General features: G+C 40.2%; 1 protein-coding gene across 1 annotated transcript in view; it reads right to left on the bottom strand.

Moving 5' to 3' along the window:
- EEA1 (early endosome antigen 1) overlaps positions 1–20,485 on the bottom strand; it is a 265,467-nt gene that overhangs the window by 23,410 nt on the left and 221,572 nt on the right. Inside the window, exons 13-23 of the mRNA XM_025208125.1 lie at positions 18,749–18,898; positions 17,637–17,756; positions 17,215–17,418; positions 16,314–16,514; positions 14,095–14,208; positions 11,783–11,938; positions 8,403–8,542; positions 7,002–7,332; positions 5,282–5,383; positions 4,388–4,582; positions 3,313–3,495 (exon numbers count right to left, since the gene is read on the bottom strand). Coding sequence (XP_025063910.1) covers positions 3,313–3,495; positions 4,388–4,582; positions 5,282–5,383; positions 7,002–7,332; positions 8,403–8,542; positions 11,783–11,938; positions 14,095–14,208; positions 16,314–16,514; positions 17,215–17,418; positions 17,637–17,756; positions 18,749–18,898 — 1,896 coding nt within the window. The remainder of the gene's footprint in view (positions 1–3,312; positions 3,496–4,387; positions 4,583–5,281; positions 5,384–7,001; positions 7,333–8,402; positions 8,543–11,782; positions 11,939–14,094; positions 14,209–16,313; positions 16,515–17,214; positions 17,419–17,636; positions 17,757–18,748; positions 18,899–20,485) is intronic.

Here is a 20,485-nt window from a genome sequence, read left to right as displayed (position 1 = left end):
TACCCTCAGCCCTCTTTCCTGCCATGGTAGGGGGTCGGACTTGATGATCTGCTCAGCTCCTTTCTGACCCTACCGACTACAAAACATTTTCTACAAAATTGTTTTAAGTATATACTCTGAACAATGATGAATAGTATGCCCAAGATTAAGGGGCTTCAAGATAGCACAAGGCAGGGTCTCCACGGAGACCAGCCCGAACTGAGCTGGCAGGGTGCACCGCTGCACGGGAAGCTGCTCCGAGGCCAGTATCTTGCGGTGGTGTCAGCACAGGCCAGAGCCAAGGCAGAGCCATGATCCGCTACCCAGAGTTGTGCAGGCAGTGGATTGCAGCTCTGCCCTGGCTCCAGCCTACGCTGTCACTGTTGCAAGATCCTGGCCCTGGCCCCAGCCCCAGAGAAGCTCCCCACTCATCTGCATGCCGCTTGGGCCAGTCTCTGTGAAGACCCTGACCCTGAGCTGCCACAGCCCCTCTGCTCCTGTGGGAGACCTGCCAGAGGGGCTGCTGGGAAATGGGAGCCCAGTCACCAGCTGGATCCACTATTTTGCCCAATCCTACCTTAACATGCCAGAAGTTACCACCAATATTGATCTGCAATAGCTTGTGTGTGCATTAGGAATTCTGCTTCCTGCTTCAGACTGCCCAGGGCCACGCAGCCCGGCCTACCTGTGAGGCAAGCAGCCGTTCCAGGCAGGTGATGGTCAACAGGGCACAATGGTAGCATGTGGCTGGAGGTGGGAGGGACTACAGAGGCCCAATGGGCCACAAAGCCCTGACTAGCAGCTTGCTGCATGGAGTTCCCACTCAGACACAAGGTGGTACTTCTCTGCTCCATCTGCCCATCAACACTAGCATCCAGCCTCAAATCAAGCTCACAATTCTTAATTTTTTATGGGCCGCTCTCTTTTTTTTTTTCCACAGATGTTGGAAGATATTGGATTTTGCTGTTTGAAATGGAAACTTCACATCATGAAGAAGAAAGAAGCCAAATTCAACCACAACATATACTCTCCAAGCCTCTAAGCAATATATACTCTCCAAAGACTAAATATTAACACCAGATTTATGGCACCCCACTTCCTGCCTGCTATCTGAAAACCCCAGGTATCTTGCCTGTGCCAGCCATTGTCTCCTCCTCATTTGCATTCTCACAGAGCAGCTTTTTACAAACTGGCTTTTCTACCTGGGAGAACTCTTACCATCCCTAATTCTTCCTTGGCCTGATGAAGCTTCTTTTCTAACCAGGAGAACTCTTACCATCTTTAATTTCACCTTTGCCTGATGAAGAGCGTGTGTCCCCAAAAGCTTGCAAAGAAAAAAAAATTGCAAATATTTAAAAAGTACTTCAGCAAAGGGTACTCTAACTTTGTTTGGGATTTCTAGGCACCGCTGTAAAAACTCCATAGGAACATCATTCTACATTTGTTCCTATTGCATCACTCATCTCACCTTTTCTATGCAGAAGTTGAAACATGGAGAGCAGTGGCAGCCCTATTTTAAACACGTACAGCACAATTATTTCCAATTCTGATAGCTGCCCCTGTGGTCTACTTTAAATAATGCTCATCTGAGGTATATTTGCAACAGCTAATAGTTAAGAAGTGTATCTGTTCACAAAGAAAGCATAATACCACGCAGAGTCAGCCCAATACTTTCACAGGTCACATCCATTACAAACTAATGGTCTAAATGAGTCAAGGGAAGTAAGTTCAAACTCGGTTGGTATATTTTAGTCTCTATGAAATAGAATTTTTGAACTATTGTCATTTTATAACCATCCCAAAACACTCCAGACTGCATCCAGGGACTCACTCAACCATTGCTGAATTTGAGCTGCCACTTCAACAGAATATAGCATGCAATCTACACTAATAGAAGATTAATGCAAACTTTTTAACCAAAAGCAGTGGGTAATATTGTAGAGAGGAAGACTAACTCCCAAGCTGGAGTTTGGCTAGGGCACTCAAAATCAGTACACCCACCTTTCTGAAAGAACCAAGAGACTTTTAATGACTGCGAATGATCAGAGCCAAGTTTTACCCCTCTTCCTAAAAGATGACCTCTCAAACAAAGCAATATTAAACAGCAAATGAGACAAGGGTCTAACACTGGCTCGGGGGAAAGATTGCCTGTTACCTGCTAACGTTCCAGCAGTATTTGAGCTTTCTTGAAGATTTCCCAGCCAAACACTAACAAGACCAAATTGCTTATATTTGGCATCCCAGCTTCAGATTCTCCACAGAAAACTCTTTAAAAATTACATGTTGAGCAGATACTGTATACAATATAGCCAAAACAACTGAGACCCCAGTAGAGCAATGCAGAATGAATGTGTCTGCTGTAGAAATGTAAACTAAGAAGCATTATCAACGCTTGTGTCATAGATTCATAGAAGTAGGGTCAGAAGGGACCTTGTAGATTATCAAGTCCAACCCCCTGCCCTGGGCAGGAGAGAAAACTGGGCTCAAATGACCCCAGCCAGGTAGACATCAAGCCTCCTCTTAAAGACCCCCAGGGTAGGAGCCATCACCACTTCCCTTGGAAGTTGGTTCCAGATCCTAGCCGCCCTGACTGTGAAGTAGTGCCTTCAGATGTCCAGTCTAAACCTACACTCTAACAATTTGTGGCCGTTATTCCTTGTTACCCCGGGAGGCGCTAGGGGGAAAAGGGTCTCTCCCAAACCCTGCTGGTCCCCCCTGGTGAGTTTACAGAGGGCCACCAGGTCTCCCCTCAGCCTTCTCTTGCGAAGGTTGAACAGGTTAAGGTCCCGTAGCCTCTCTTCACAGGGTCTGCCCTGCTGTCCCTGGATCACGCAGGTGGCCCTCCTCTGGACCCTCTCAATGCTGTCCACATCCCTCCTGAAGTGTCAATAGAGAAGAATTTTAAAAAGGTATATTTTCTGGAAGAAACAGGATTTGGGTTATTCCTAGAATGTCAGCAAGATGGCTGCCCTCAGTATTTGTGCCAGGAACTATGGTATATTTAAGGATAAGACTAAGGAAGAGCATTCCACAGATCAGTTTGGAGGGCACGCTCTTGAAAAAGTTTTATTTTTAAAAACTTTTTGTTTGTTCTGGCAACACAAATATTACTGCTACGAAATACTGTGAACCAGAAGGGCATTCTATGTCAGGACAATGCACTTGGCATTTAAGTTAATTCCAGTATGTGCTTTGTCCTGAAGGAAAGAACGAAAAATTATAAACACAGTAAGAGTGTTTTCCTTTATGTATCTTTAATTTGGCTCCTTTGTATTTATCCTGAAGTAAATGGATCTATTAAGTCGCTTATGACCTTAAAATGACTTACTGTACCTTAAGGTCTTGCCTTGTTGCCAACAGTTCAGACTCTTTACCATAAAGATCCAACTGAAGCTTTTCCATATTTTCTTGATGTTTTTCATGGACCATCTGCAATTCTGCTAATCTTCCTTTCTCTGCTTTAAGTTCCTGTGCTGACAATGTTGTCTGTTGCTGCAGTTTGTTCTCTAGTTCTGCCTGAAACACACACATCATACAAAATATTGGAATTATCAATTAAAAACACAAAAATTATTTTATTTTTATTCATGCTACAAACTTTAACTGCCACCACTCACATCAGATACAAAATTGAGCAAGGGCAGACTACTGAGTTATGTTATATTCAGCCTCTTGTAGGCTTAAATCAAGTGTAATATCTTACATTAACACAGAGATTTAAATTGCCTTTCTTTTAATTACACTCTTGACATTACTTATTCAAAAAGACCAGCCAGTTTTTAAACATCTAAATAATATTTTAAGTCCTTTAATTCCCACTGGCAGAACAGTAGGAAGCCACTGCAATACAGATTCACTGATACAAAATGTTCCAACTCAGCCTTGTAACAGCAAAATCCACAAGCGCCAATCTGCCTATGGCTATACTGTCTGAATTTCTTACCTTAATGAACAATTTTCAACTGACATCAAGACATTTTTCTTACTGCACAAAATTAGTTTAAAACTACCAGATACTGAAATGCTAAAACATTTGTGTCTGAACTACTTTCATGGCACTGCCTACTACTGCACAAGATAGCACCTTTTGCAATGCTGCCTCTGGATGCGGTAAAGTGAATGCAGCAGGTCTAGCTAGTTTTACCAATTCAGTGGCATATAGCAATTTCATAGAATCCCATAATTCAGTATTGGGGCCTCATATTCAAATGCTTTTTATCATTTCAACCGTGAACAATATCCAATGGGTTTAACTCCATATCCTGGCCTTGCAGTAGCTGAAACATATAACCATTCTTGACAAAGAGCTATTTTATCACCTAGATAATGACTTAGAAACAGCATCATGCATCAGAGTTCATACTAATTTGCTTTATAAGTAAGAGGAATGAAAGGAATCTAGAACTACCTTTTCCAAAAGGGCAGCTTTTAATTCAGCCTGCAACGTTTCACTTTGTCTTTTCTTCTGATCAAACGATTCCTTTAGCTCTCTCAGTTTCCCCTGGAGATTCTGTTCGCTCTTTTCTTTCTCTTTCAGAAAACTCTGAAATTCCACTATTTGCCCTCGTACTGAATCAAGCTCTACTGTCAACTGCTTAGAAATCTGTATTTAAAAAAAAAAAAAGTCACATATGATTTTTACCATAATCATTATTAGTGGGTGTTGTGTTGAACTACATTTCAGATTTACAGTTCATAACTTCTAAACTTTTGGATTTTCCTTATAAAACAGGAGCAGAATAGGGCCAATGCCATAAAGAACTTATTAGCAGGTCCCTTCTTTTTTAAATTCTAGGGTAACATGATAGAGTTAAGTGTTTGTTTGTTAAAAACTCAGACTATGCCTTATATTTACAAAGATAACTGTTTGGAAGAAGGTTTTCAAAAACGCTAAAACTCTTCCAAGAGATTTGAAATGTTTCCTCCAAAACTGCAGACAGCATACTAAAAAGTGGTAAGCAGATGTCTAAGCCCAAAACACATAGAAAGATGACAGTTCATATCTCGAAGAGATGTTAATTCAAATACCTAATAATTCTCTCACACACACACACACACACACACACACCCCTCAACATTCAAGACATATTAGAAAGCAGATGGACAATGACCAAGTGTTGTAACTGTATCCTGGGCATGGAAGAAAGGAGATGATCTTATTAAAATCCATGCAATCTTCTACAAGTATCACTTTGTCTTAGGGTCTTTGAGAGAATAACTAATTTTTTCCACGTGCTAATCCCTTCAATATATAATTTAAAAAGCAGTCTTTTTATTTGATAGATGAAGTTAGGACTCTTACCCCTTCCTGTTTTTCAAGTGAATTTTTCAACTCATTCCGTTCTTTAGCAACAGTTTCTGTTTGCACTTGGAGTTGATGTTTTAAATCTTGGCATGATTTTTCCTTTTAAAAAAAAAATATATATAGTGAGCATTACAAAGCGGTCATCATATACTACTACAGATTCTGCTGCCAAAATATTTCTGTTCTGGAAATGCATTATGAACTGTAACTATACTAGATACACCGCTCTAGTCAGTCTTCCCAGGTCACTACAGCTAAGCAAGTACAGGAGTGCTTTCCAGAATGGGAACAATTAACTGAATTAAGGGTTGGGTGGATGGCCATGTAATTGAGCCACAAGGGTTATAGCTTTAAAATGAAGGAATGAAAAGGATGATTTTTTCCTGGGGCACTGAAAAATATATTAAGAACAAATCATTATTTCTCATACAGAAGACTTATGCTCAAAGTAGTGACAGAATCAGGCATTTATACTAGTAACAAGATCTGTTTAATATTTTTGTCAACAGGCAATTTTTAGACAAGGATATAACCATTTTCCAGCTCCTTTGTATTGGCATGAGTATAATGGTAATGTGGTCTGGAGAGTGCTCTCTTCTCAGAATTCTGTCAGTCCAGTTTTAAAGTAGCCATTTTTTTTATTGAATAGGATTTGGTCTTGAAGACAATGGCAAGATGTGGCTGACTTTAGAACTGGAAGCAAAGTTTTTGTGTTCTTTTTAAAACAGTTCATACAGGGAAGTTAATCCTTGCAGTTTTAAGTCAACTGTACATAGTTAAGCAGCTAAATAAAACTATTCAATCACAAACAAGAAACAAAGGTCTTTTTAAAGAAGGTGTAAGAGATAGAGGAAAGTGTTATTTTTGAACTGTAAGTAAAGACTATTCTAACGCAAAAATAAAAATAGCCATATATGGGGGTTGAGGAAGTGGTCCAATACAAAACAGGAAAAGAAACTGGGAAAATATAACAACAATGAAATCTAAAAACAGAAAGTTTACAAAAGTAGTATTAAAGCTATCTTCAGTGATGTTAGTGCCAGATAAAGTTGGGGGAGGGGGAGAAGAAGTGGGGTTGAGAAAAGACTGTAGATTTTTTAATTGAGTAACAACCATAAAAAGTTATTTTATTGCAATATTGGATTATTCCTGGCTGAACATTTCACTACCACACTGCTACTACTTAGGTCACAAATTCATTTGACCTGCACACAGCACTTGCACCACCACCATCAGTTTTGCTATTTCCCAAAGTGATGTGTACACACAGCTATGTTCCTGAAAGTGAAAGCAACCTTTTAGCAGGCTGGCATGAAAGTCTAAAAATAAAACACTAACAAGTTGATAAAAACAGTATCAAGCCTCATGATTTGTTTTTATAGGTCTGGCCACGCTCCTTGTACACTTCACATACAATTGTTGCCAACGTTCATCACTGGTGTCTGATTTCTTTTCCCATATTAACACGCATAGGCACTGGTTTCTGGTATGAACTAATCTTTACTAGTAAAAAAACATCCAGCTCAAATTCAGGTCTGGAATTACTAAACACAACTAAAAGTTCAGTTTTGTTTTCCTTGTGGCAATTTGCACAGTCTCATCACCTCTGCAAACTTAAAAATAATTTTCCTATTAGAGTGCAAAGCACAGCTGAACAACATAAAAGCTAACTGAAAAAATGGCCAATACTGGATGTTAGGTGAAAACCATGACTAACCGTTTCTGCCAAAGCTGCTTTTCCTTTCTGTTTTTCCTTTTCCAAGTCATCTTTTGTATATTTCAAGGATTCATTAGTTTTTGATAGTTTATCTTTGGTAACGGTGAGGTCTTTTAACAAAGTATCTTTCTCTGACTTGGTTTGCTGCAGCTCTAACGTCATTACTTGCATATTGCCATCTAGTTCCTTTAGTTGTTTGGTTGTCTCTTGATTTAATTTCTCAAGGTCCCTTTTAAGGCTTGCTTTTTCTTCCTCTTGCTTTGAAATATGCTGTTTTGCTTGTTCAAGGGCATCAGATTTCTTCTGCAGATCCAATTTAGTATTAGACACCCTGTAAATACAAAGTAGAACCATAAAACAAACTTTTTAAAACTCTGCCAAAGTTCATGTAATTAAATCTACATTTTACAATTAAGAATGTTAATTGTAGAAGTGATCTAAATCCTTCTTTTTCAGTTGGTATGTAGATGTTTGTTTTTTCAATTAAATATATTTTGTACTCCAAAAGCCCATGTTCAGATTGTCTTCTTCCTTAAACATTCATAAACTACCCTCAGAGCTTAAATGCTCACTGCAAATTGATATTTGAAATGTTACATAACTAAGGTATCTTCAGTGAGCAGCTCTCTGAACAGGTTGAAACCTCTAGATCAAGTGGCAACCTACCCTTTGGCTCTTTGGGAGTCACATGCACTTCTCCCCACAAAATTAAGATGGGACTTATGTTTTAAAAAAAGGCTTCTTCTGACTGCTGGAAAAACTGCACTTGCACTTAAAACATTCAAACCAATTTTAATGCTTGTATGTAACCACCAAATGTGTTGAAAGCCCCTATCCCCACTTGCACCTTAGACTTAAGCCTGCTTACAATTTCACAAATACAATTTTTTTCCTCTAGAATAATATAACCATCTTTTTCCCAGCCGATATTAGGTTCAGGTGGTCATGCTGATAAGTTTCTCATTACCATGCATAATAGAGATATGAATCCCACATTGGGAAGGGTCCATAACTGAGTGATATAAAGATACGTATAACTGTCTGCTGACAACCACCTTCCTACTGATGATGCAACAAGCAGGTTGTGGAAAGAAGGGAGAGACAAGGGCAGAGGAAATGCATTGATATTACTTAGAACTCATCTGACACATGCAGGCAGATGGGACCTAGCATTTAAGCAGTGGCTGAAGCACAAGAAGGGAAACTGAGAGCAACCCAGTTCTCCTCTGTAAGGCAAATAAGATGTGTAGTTACTTTCAAGTTTAGGGTGAGTTTGGAACTCAGGAAAGTGTACAGACTAGAAATTTCAGTTTGGGCATACAGACATAAATCTAGTCCAATTCAACTTTGAATCCAGGTCTCCCAATCTGAAAAGCAGGATATTAAACAGGGTTAACATACACTTCTTTTTCTGCTTTGAGTTGATTGCTCAATTCTGCTGTCCTAAGGCCTAACTCTGTACACTGCTGCCGCTGCTGTTGCAACTCCTGGAGAGCCTGTTCTTTGCTTGCTTTGGCTTCAAGGCTGTCGGCTTCAAGTTTCTTGAAAAGAAAAGTTTAAAAAAGCTACTATTACCATAAACACAATCCCCAGGGCACACCCGCCACACCCTATATTTCATGGTAATCTAAAACTCCACAAAAAAATATCAAGGATCCTGGACAACTCCATGATGTAGGTTTAAACAGATTTTGAATACTTTTTCATGCAGTATTCTATTAGTGATGGACAGAATGGAATGAAGAAATTGCTCATTTAAACTTGCAAATGTTTTTTTAAAATATCCTAAAGTGAATTGTTATTATCTATATAAAAATGTGCCCTTCGGGTCAATTCCTCAGCTGGTATAAATTAGTGGAGTTCCCCTGATTTCAAGGGGGATTTGGCCATTTACACTAGCTGAGAATCTGACCATCATATTAACGTAACAATAAGCAAGATGTGCTGCAGCTGCAAGTAAATCTAAGTTAAACAAATAAATCTATTTTATTTACTTATTCACTTACGCCAAATTGGAAAAGACATACAATCGCACATGTGCAGCAAAAGAGTTCACAAGTCTACGCTTCCTAGAAACTGAAGTTTCATTTGTGGGCAGCTTTGTCTCAATGTAGGGGCTTAAAATAAGCATAGAACTTTAGTAATTCAATGCATTTGCAGACCCAAACCCTCAAACTATCATACACCAAAGTGGAAAAACCCCAGAGAATTATTACTAGTTGGCACAATGCAACAATGTTGCTACACAGACTGTCTTCTGGTGATATTAGCAACAGCATCTTGAAACTGAAGAAAAATGAACAAGCAGAAAAACTGTGTTAACAAATCAGGAAATTCTCCTTGTGGTAAATTTTCTGCAGCTACTTGAGACACTCTACCAAGACAGGGAGGAAAAGTTACAGAACAAGTGGGGACACAAAATAATTATGCTTATATATGAGATGAGATCTCTTTTCAAATATAATGCTGTAAAATAATACAGAGATTTTCTCCCCTCATCCCTATGAAAAGTTAGAGCCCCTTCTTTCCACCTTCTTTCAAGCTACATGGAGTTGCCATCTTCCTTGTGTACCAAAGAACACCACCCTGAAAATAAAATTCTCCGCTGCTGCTCAGTTGTATGCATTATGTATGTATACTGATCCAAAAAGCAATATCAAATGTATATGGCAGACCAGAAACATCAAGTGAAACAACCAGATCTCGTCTAGGCTCTCAGTACTAGATAAGAAAACAGTGCAGTAATAAATATCATGCACACATTAACTACCTCTTAAAACAGAAATAATATACCCACCTTACTGTTGTCTGCAAAAGAAAGCTTATTGGCATGCACCCAGGGTTGTACTTAAGTCCAATTATATTGTCAAAATTTGGCCAAGATTTTAACAGCAAGATCCTACCTACTCTGTAGGGGCATTAATAAACATAGATCACTTCTTGTGGGAGGCCAGGATTTGGCCAGTGCAGAAGTATAACTGAGAAGTTTAGTGTCTTGGGAAGGGTGGGTGCTGAGGGAGGTGCTTTGCAAGGGAGAGTTCTAACAGAGACTCAAAAGACTTCCACTCTCACACAGTAATTTATAAGAGGAATAACACACCCTCTCCCTGTGATTATGCATATTTCTTATGATGTTTTATAAACATTACACCAAAGATATGCACACCACAGGGATAGACTGTAAAAACTCCTATGCGTGACTTGATCATATTGCATTTAGGGTTCCATACACGTTCAAATGATCTGAAAGAATTCTACTGGGTTTGATTTCCTGGTAGAAAAGCTTACTCAGAGGTTGCAACTATACATGCACTTTACTGAGTTAACTAATTAGCCCCACAGTAAAGCATCACAGTCTACATGTGCGCTGGTAACAGGGCACAGTAAACTGATGAACTCTGCCATAGGACAGTGCTGTTGGGGACAGAACTATCCTACAGCAGAGTCATTTACTGCGCTGAAACACGCATGTAAAATGGTGATCAGGCAGGGGCCAGACTCCCGCTTGCTGCCTATCCACACAGCTCTGCAGAGTCTGCACCCTGGTGCCCAGCTAACCCCTCTGCTGCCAAACACTGCCACCCACAAGTCCAGGCCTGATCTGTCCCAGCTCAAATTGCTGCTGTCCTGGGCATACATGTAGACACTGCACCTGAGAGCAGTTTACTCCTGTGTGAGGGGCGCTGGAGTTTATTGTGTGAAGAGACATTCAAATGCTGAGCCCCTGAAGGGCAGAGAGCTTGTAATGCTGATGTTACACAGCCAGGGGGGCCCTGTGCACCCATTTCAGCATGCTCTGCTGGATCCTCAGTCAGCCTAGAGAGAGATGGCAGTGTACAGAGCAGTCCACCTAACCCAGATTTCTCAGGGTCAGGCTGCCTCTCCCTGCTGCACAATGTGAGAATTGTGAAGGGGGAAATGCTCTGCTCCCTGCTAAGCTGGAGCAGTAGGGTCCAGCAAGTGACACACTGTCTGCCAGGGACATCTGTACACTCATACTTTCTACTGGGAGATTAATAACTCTCCCAACTGAATGTCTGTATGTGACCTAGAACTTTATTTCTCAATTAAGGCTGATAGAAAAACTATTGGCTTTAATGGTAGCCAAGTAAGGCCTTTAGCATCTGGGGGTCTGGACAATTATGCCTTAAGCAGGTGCACAGAAAGGCAGGCAGTCTTGTTGTCAACTTTATGTACACTAATATATCAAATATGCATGTCAGGTAAAAGAAAATCAAATTCAAAAGTCCCCTTGAATTCAAATGTGATAACCATAAGAAGTCAGCAGAGAAAGTAGTATTTAAATAGGATAATTAAAAATCAGGTAGATAGCACTAATATAGGTCCTCTTCCTGATGCACACAAACAGGAAATACTGCCCATAAAGGTAGAGGCTCTTTGTAAGTTACAACTTTTAACAACTTCCTTGTGTCATGCTCAGTGTTAGGATTAAGAGTTAAAGAAATACGGGTGTAGAAGAGGTAATAGCAAATTTCTGCCTTTTCATTGTTATCTACTGAAAAAAAGGGAATGATGGTGAAAAATAAAGCTATTTAAGTGCAATAGTGTGTCATCCTCTCCCCTGTAACTTGAGCACAGCTCTGCTCAATGTTGTTCCTATACATGAAGCAAAGAGAGGTAGTTAGTTGTGTTGGTCTGAAATCAGGAAGAATTGAACCTGACATAAGGTTATGCATCTCTGATTCAGTTATTCTATATTGTGTAACTCTACACAGAGAAAGACAGCTTTAAAAAGCTGAAGTTATGCATTTAATACAAACCTTAAGCTGTCCCTCTAGTTCTTCAGTTTTCTGTTCTAAATGAAAGTGTTTCTCTTTGTAGTCTTTAAGATTAGCTTCCAGCTGTGTACAATACTCCTGCTTATCATTCAGCTTAGCTGTAACCTGATCCAGCTGAGTGCTGACCTTATTTAACTCCTGTGAAATAAAATATAATCAAATTAATTTTATTATGACTAACAGTTTTTAAATTATTAAAGAGATCTCAAAATAAATGCTTTAAATGTTGTTATTTGTCTAAAATGTTCAAACCAAATGAAACTACAGCAGTTCCCAACGTTGATTTCCAATGAGCAAAAATATCTAAAGCTTAAAATTTAACAGTTGCAAACAAGGAGAACCAACAGCATGGACCCACAGTCAGCTCTCAAGACCATTAATGGCTCCTGGATTATATTTAAAACTACTGGTATAACACAAAGTTATTTTCTAACAGAAAGAGAATATATACTGCTGCTAGTCTTTTACAGCACCAGTTATCTTCAAAGCACCAGACACCCCACAGAAAGCTGGACCAATTTCTATGACACTGGTGTAGCAGCCTAAATAATTTTGCAGCAGCTTCATTTAAAGTAAGAGACTGAGATTTGTCTTTTATATTTATTATAGTTAAGGAAAATTACTACAGAAGGTCTGTAACTACACCTCATAAGACAAAAAATATAACAGTGGTAATTGGAAGTGGTTTGGAATTGAGCGCGTTTCTGCTAAGATGTCAGTATGGTAACTTTTTGCTTCTGATTATTTAATTTATTGCATTCTGGTTTTAACATGAACACCCAAATAAGAGGCCATTATTTAGGGCTGGTACGCCCCAAAAAATCTTACTGAAATAACTAGGTGTGTGATTTTAAAATTCACTTTTATTATTTTGGTGCAAGTCTGAGTGGATGTTTATTTTGGAATAAGTGCTTTACCTTAATAGAGCACAGCTCTATTTTATTTATTTGAGTCTGCCAACTCAAACGCTGCCTTGCTTTACTAAGTGCACTTTGTAAATCCTTTAGGCCCCCTCTACATATTACATTTATGCTGCAACGAACATGATAGTCACAGCATTAATGGCAAGGGTGTTACATGGGCACCCAATTTAAGGCACCATAAAATAGCAAGCTAGCTATACAAATGTTCTACACTATATATTCTACATTGTAGAACATTTTTTATAGCTAGTTTGTACAGCACCATAAACTAAAAGTGTAGCAGATCGAGGCCAGGGCTGACAATCAGCTGACTGTCAGTTCCAGCCAAGGACTATACCAGGTCTCAAAAAGAGTACCCAGATTTCAGTCTACCAGTGCAGGGAAAGTCCAGGATCACAATTATGACCCCAGGCTCCCCATGTACCAGCAAGTACAACAAGCATGACTGATCTCTGAAATGACAAGAGGTACAATTGTTAGAATCAAGGAATTTGATCCCACTGTGCCTTTAAATGAATATGTGCCAGGGACCTTAGCCATCATGCCAGTTAGAAACACTTCCTATAAGAATGAAAGCCTAGATTCAAAGCATAAAATCTGTCTGGAAAAAAAAAAAACAGATCTGGGCATGGAGAAGTCTTCATACCAGGAGAGACTAAAAAGGCTAGGACTCTTTAGTTTCAAAAGAATGCCATGGCGGAGTAGGATAGAGGTCTATAAACTCACAAAGAACGGGGACCAAGTGAACAGGGAACTGTTGTTCACCAAGTCCCAGAATACTAGAACTAAGCAGCATTCACTTACATTAGTAGGTGACAGCTTTTAAACTAACAAGGGAAAGTATTTTTTATGCAATGCACAGCTAACTTGTGGAATTCATTGCCACAGGAGGTGGTGGAGGCAGAAAGTATAGCCAGGTTCAAAAAGGGACTGGGCAGATTCATGGATAATAAATCTGTTAACGGCTATTAAACAGAATGGTTGGAGATGTTTTGATCTCTAAACTGAAAATGGTGGATGCCAGAGAGGGTATAGAATATGGGATACATCAGTCTAGAGAGATCCAGTTAGATTCTCTCCCTCTACAGCATCCACTTGTGCCACTGTCAGAGCCTGGATACTGGGCTAGATAGACCACTGATCTGACCTAATATGGCACTTACGTTCTTAATTCTATAGTGAGCAGTGTTTTTCATAACAAAACACCTCACCCTTCCAACTTTATTATAGCCAATAAGACAAAACATACACTACATAGTTAGCAATCTTGATAACAAGTGCAAAAACATACAAGTTTGATTTCTTCCCCTCCCCAACCTAAATCTCTCTGATTTTCTATGTAGGTTATCTAGTAGCATTATTGTCTCCCACCTGTTGTTTGTCTTGTAGTGCATGCTGGGCAGTGTCCAAGTGATTCTGAAGATCTGCTCTCTGAGCAGTTTTTGAAGCTTCTGCTGAAAGCAGCAGTTCAGTCTTTGCTTTTATCTGAAAGAATATGCACCAATGCTGTTTTTAGTTTACGGATAACAGAAAATGGCAGCTGCAATGGAAAAGTTTATCCACCACTAATAACATACCCATTTATTGGTAAATTTTGGTAACTCACACAAACAGGTGTTAGATACAAGTCATATAAGATATGTCCTATCAAGGTAGTTTAGACAGCTGAACAAAGAACACAACACAATAACATAAAATTAGTTACCAATTTCTTTTCAGCGTTTGAGCCCAGTTCAACTCCCCTATAGTCAAGAAAGACTTCGCTTAACAAGCTAAGTTGAATTAGGCCCAAGTCACCCCAGCCATATCCAAACTTGAGGATGTGCATGGTTTTAGAACCCAGGAAGTACTACAAGTACAGTAAAATCCGTATTATCCAGCATTTGAGTAACCAGAACACTCTATTAATCAGAATTTCTAGCCAGCTGGCCAGACGCAAGCAGAGGGAGTGGGCAAAGCTTGCACGTGGCTGCTGCTGCCACTCACCACCCTGCACTGTAGCTGCTTGGCGTGCAGACGCCACCATCCCCCCACCCCCTGCTCCACAGGTGGCCACCACCACTCCCCCCCTCTCATTTTTAGATACCCAGCACCCCCCATTCTCCACTCGTGCTGGATAACAGGGATTTTACTGTATTTATCTTACAGAAAAGCAGTATTCTCTCATGCGTGTACTATATGAGGCAGTCTGCACCCTAAGGTACCACTGGCCCCTTCTTCTGTTCCTACTGCCTGAAATAACAGAATCTATATAAAGCATATAAATCTCTTTAACTAGTGGTAGGCACTTTCTCTCCCTCGTTAACAGTCCCATTCTGCCATGCTTCATAAAGGCAGTAGCAGAAGCCACATGGACTTAACAGAAGCTCATTATGGGTTTAGATGGTTTCTGAGAGGCTACGGGACCTGAACCTGTTCAGCCTTCACAAGAGAGGCTGAGGGGGAACCTGGTGACCATCTATAAACTCGCTAGGGGGTACCAGAATGGTTTGGGGGAGACCTTGTTTCCCCTAGCGCCCCCCAGGATAACAAGGAATAACGGCCACAAGTTGTTGGAGAGTAGGTTTAGATTAGACATCCGTAAGAACTACTTCACAGTCAGGGCGGCTAGGATCTGGAACCAACTTCCAAGGGAAGTGGTGCAGGCTCCTACCCTGGGGGTCTTTAAGAAGAGGCTCGATGCCTACCTGACTGGGGTCACTTGAGCCCAGTTTCCCTCCTGCCCAGGCAGGGGGTTGGACTTGAAGATCTACAAGGTCCCTTCCGACCCTACTGCTATGATTCTATAATACAGAGTACAGCCCCTTGCACTTTTGGAGACTGACTTCTTTCAAAAATAGCCCTAAGAGAACTAGCAGAAAGATGGAGGAGTAATTAACTGTAAGTTTAATTAACCAAGATTTCCTCTCACAAAATTAACAGTTATACCGAGCAAAAGGTATTGCTACAAATCAAACCCCATGTACCAATATTAGTTACTCCACAGATTCCAGAAATGAATGTTTATCAAGGCAAGCCTAGAGTAGTTACACAAAGCTTCTAGTCAAATATGCATATCTCCTCATGCCTGAACGCACACCTCCTTACAGACTGAATGCATTGCTACCTTATAGTTCAGCAAGCCTTAAATGTGATAACATTCCCTTGCAAGACATTACTTGCTTAGTTTCACTGTATTAGACCAAAAAAATGCTGTACACAGTGAGGTACAAAACCAAGTAAAAAAAATCAGTAGTCTAAACTTGAGCATAGCAGGACCACACTTTGACTAGCTCTCACCCTGCTGTGAGGAGTCCAAAACAATCAAAAGACATTTGGCAGAATGGGCTTATTAACCTTGAAACATTTAGCAACTTAGAGTTTTAATGAGACAGGTCCTGGTTTTGTTGTTTAATTTTTTTCCTGACTTTTGCATCTTGGATGTCTGCCAGACTATCTTGCTTATGGTACTCTGCTTAGCCGTCTGCTGCTCAGACAAAGCAATCTTTGGTATAAACTTAGCCTAATAGCTTTATGTACTCAGATCTCTACCTTCCATAACCAACTGTGAATGAAATTGTTCATTAGTATATAGCGCAAAACTCAGTTACCTGTATATCAAGTTGGGATACTTTCTCTTTGCTTTCATTGAGCTGGCTATTTAGTTCAGCAATGTTTGTTTCCAGGGAGAGCACGCGGTCTTGAGCAGCTCTTAGATGTGCTTTCTGCTCCTGCACCTGCTCATGCAAATTCTCTTGGGCTTGCTTATGACTTTCTGACTGATTCTTCAGCTTTTCTGTTAGCTGAGTGACCTACAAGGGAAACAAGATGTTAATTAGAAGAAATAAAAGAAACCCTAACCTTCAAAAATGTTATCATCATTTTATGATCCAAACTTCACATTAACTCTTGGAAGGTTCTCTTTCCGGACTGCATGACCACTTGACAAAATTTCCTGCTATATTGGCAAGAAGTTCAAAGCTAGCAGACACCATCATTCTCATACCATACTAGCATGTATTCACCTTTTTACTGATAGCCCGCTAGCAATTACTAAACTGAGAAGCCAGTGGAAAGTGGATGATGCTAATTTATACTAAAATGATACAACATAGAGGTGACATCTACTGCGACTTGAGTTTCACTGAAAGGAGTCTCACACTTATGGCATGGGATTCACTCTCTCTCACATCTGAAAAAATACAGGATGTTTCCCTTTAACACTATCACAAATTGATATGGACTCATATCTTGGTCCATACATAAGCTGAATCCCTATTACAGGAAAGCCTCAATGCTTACTTCCATTAGAACAGGGGGAGAGAACACCCACCAAATAATACACAAAACCTGTCAAATTTATGAGGTATTCAAAATGCAATACTGTAAGAAACAGCGAAGTAGTGAGGGGTGAAGTTGCAGACAGAGATGGGAACAAAGGACACTGCTGTTATATAAGACATCGCAAGATAGTGGGGATTTTTGTGTATTGGAATTACTTGCATTTCTTACCTGTTCTTGCAACATATGATTTTTTTCTTGCAGCTGGTTAAGAACTGCAGTTTCTCCTTCACCAGCTTGAATTTTTGCATACAGGTCCTCTCTTTCCTTTTCTAGCAAGGAGATGTTCTCTTTACTCTTTTGCAGCAAGGCCTCAAGGTTTTGAATTTTTTGGTCCTTATCTCCAATCTGACGTAACACTTGCTCCAAATCATTCTAGCAAAACACATATTAGCTTCCTTAGTTTACAGAGACCTTCAAAGTTATGCCTAATACATGTTAGCTATCAAATGCTATAATAGCTATTGCATACTCTGTTTTAGAAAAGGAAATGCATGAGACAGTCATGCATTAGAAAATCATGTATCATAATAGACCAGCAATATTAAGTACAACAGTGTACTGGTTCTAGGAGAGGTATAGTGTTTATTTACCTGGGCTTCTCGCAGTTTTGCTGTAGTATTTTGCTGAAGAGTCTGTTGCTCCTGATGTTGTTGCTTGGCTTTATCTAACTGATGCTGCAATTCGGTGAAATTTGCTGCTTTTTCCTTTAGCTTAAAAGAATAAAAATGTCAAGCTCTGGAGTGAAGACTGACAGGCACAATTCCGTATTTCCCATAATAGTAAAAGACTGCACATTAAACACTTATTTCCCAACAGATTTAAAGTATGAATTTGCCATGCCATTTTTTCTAGTGACAAAATTGAAGTTTTTGTCACTACTGGCAATAGGAATATTTCATAGAATGAAAGTCATGCCAGATAATAGATATATTATTTTACATCTTGTTTTCCAACTATGCTGAGTGAAATTTGCAGCAAACATGCGAATTTACATCACTAGCAGATTTAGTAGTAATGTCATCTGTTTATTTTAACACACTTTCCAAAGCTAAGTACTAACTAATATTAGTCATATGATTCCTATGCAAGTCAACAACTTGCTACTGAACTAGCATAAAACTGAAAAATTTCAACTTTTATGGGCAGGTCTGTGTATAGTAGTGTATGTGCATATATCTATAGATAGACAGATAGAGAGATATAGGTTCTTACTGAAAAAATGGATGCATAATTGATTATTAAAATAACTGCTTTCTACCTCTACACATGCCACTCATATCTTGTTATGCCACACCTGCTATTTCTTCTACTGGGACTTGAACTCCCAAAAATATCACCACAAACACAACTCTCCTCTAACACAGAGTAAAGGGCTCTGTCAATGCATGTTGATCTTTTGGCACGATCAGATCCCTCAGACCAGGGGGACAAAGGACCTGACATACTAAATGGGTAAAAATAAATAATTTTAGCTTTCTAAAACTCAAAGTGTCAGTCAGACAATTCTGCCTAAAAGGCAGGCAAATTTTTACATGGGAATTTTATTTTATAAAATACAATTACATTTTAACAAAGTTATTTAATGAAGCTCTCAGATAGACATAAGCTAAAAACGCCAACACTACTAAAAGCAGGTAGCACATGTAATACACAGCCCAATGTCAGACTACATATGAAATTACATCCTGTGCATAACCCCTACCTGTTCTTCAGCACGGGATAGTTTTAACTGCAGATCAGCCACCTGCTGTTCTTTATCCATCAGTTTTTCACTAGACAACTGCCTCTGTTCTTTAAGCCTACCATGTGCTTCGCCTAGCTGGCGCTCTGTTTCCAGAAGTTTATTGTGCAACTGCAGGGGAGAAGAAAGTACTGTCTTAACTTCTTCAACCATTATACTGAATTTAAGACTTAACTACACATAAAATAGTAATTTTCCTCTTTTTATTACATAAGAACAGTACTAATAAAACATCAAAAACATTCGTCAAGTATGTAACAGAGATTCTACCTGATGTAGACTATATTGTTCAACTGCACATGCAGGAAAAGGCACAGAAAGGAAGGGCCTTCAAGTGGGAAGAAAGGTGATCCAAAAGGATCACTACTGCTTTCATGAAGTCCCTCCAGGTAAGCTTTGTTAGTTTAAGAGAACAAAACTAGGACTAAAGCATCATCTTCTCCTCCATGCATAGAAAACAGCCAAGTAGTGATGGGTGCACCAGGAAAGAACATCCCTATTTCTCTCTTCTCCAGTGGCCATGACCCAAGTCCTAAAATGCTCCACTGGCTTCAGCAACAGTGTTTCAGCCAGCCCAAGCCGAGGTTTCAGCTCACCCTGAGTGCACTGGTATTCCTCAGCTGAAGGGGAGACGGATGTATGAACTCTCTCAACGTGATGTGCAGAATCTTCTAAACCGGTCTGTGTCCATAACTAACATTCCAGAACCTCCCCAAGGAACTGTAGCCCACTCTCCAACCGGGCTGAGGTTAGGAGGCTCCCCAGGAGTGTACACAAGTAAGAATGCACCACTCTCTAAATGAGCTGTTGGGTTTATTTAGTTTTTTTGCTAAGAAAACAAGCCCTCCCACACAAAAATCAGTTTTAAAGAAGGCCCATGCCGTGCGTTGTCCTCCCACCCCACTCCCCAAATTTGTAGTTTTCATTTTGTAGGTGTTCAGTTACTTCCTAACCATCCCTACACAACAAAACCCCTACTAGTAGAGGTCTACTGTAGGGTCAGAAGAGGCATCAGAACTAATGAAATACTCTCTGTAAATCTCTGAAAGCAAAACACTGAGTGGATCAGACCCCTATGAAGATCTGCAGTTAAGTTACCCCCAACACTATAAACCATCTAAGACTTAAAAATCATTCTGGATGTGGGTGAAACAGTAATTGCATCACAGTAATATAAGCAGTGTTCGCTTGTACATTTTTGGAGGGTTTTATATCAATTTCTAATATTAGAATATCTACTTAAATCCAAGACTAGGTTTCCCCCTGTGCAGAATGGAGAAGAGGCCACTCATCTTGGATTTGAGTACAAAGTTGGAGGGTGGCTGCTATGGCTGAGATTCCAGCCCTGAGCCTGGGTTGGGGCCGGTCAGATGCACAGAACCCACCTGCCTTCCCTCCTACCCCTTACTGTCAAGGCTTGGTTCTGGCTCCATGCCCTCATGGACACAGCGCACATGGAAACTCCATTCCCTGCTTGGCCAATCAGCCACTGCGCTACTCCGGCCCTGGGATGCTGCTGCATGACCAGGCAAGGAATGGAGTTTGAGTCGCATCTAGCAGTAAGGGGGTGGAGGTGGGAAAGTGGGGACTGGTCTGCTGGAAGTGGAAGGGGAGGGAGGGGGGGGGGGGGGGAGGAAAAGAGTGCAAGGGGGCCACCTAACTACCTGTTGCGGGGGCTGAATCTAATTATTGCCAGGG

Source organism: Alligator sinensis, unplaced genomic scaffold (genome assembly GCF_000455745.1).
Source record: "Alligator sinensis unplaced genomic scaffold, ASM45574v1 scaffold141_1, whole genome shotgun sequence".
Lineage (NCBI taxonomy): Eukaryota > Metazoa > Chordata > Crocodylia > Alligatoridae > Alligator > Alligator sinensis.
The sequence above is the reverse complement of the archived record's forward strand: the minus strand, read 5'-3'. Positions and strand labels throughout refer to the sequence as shown.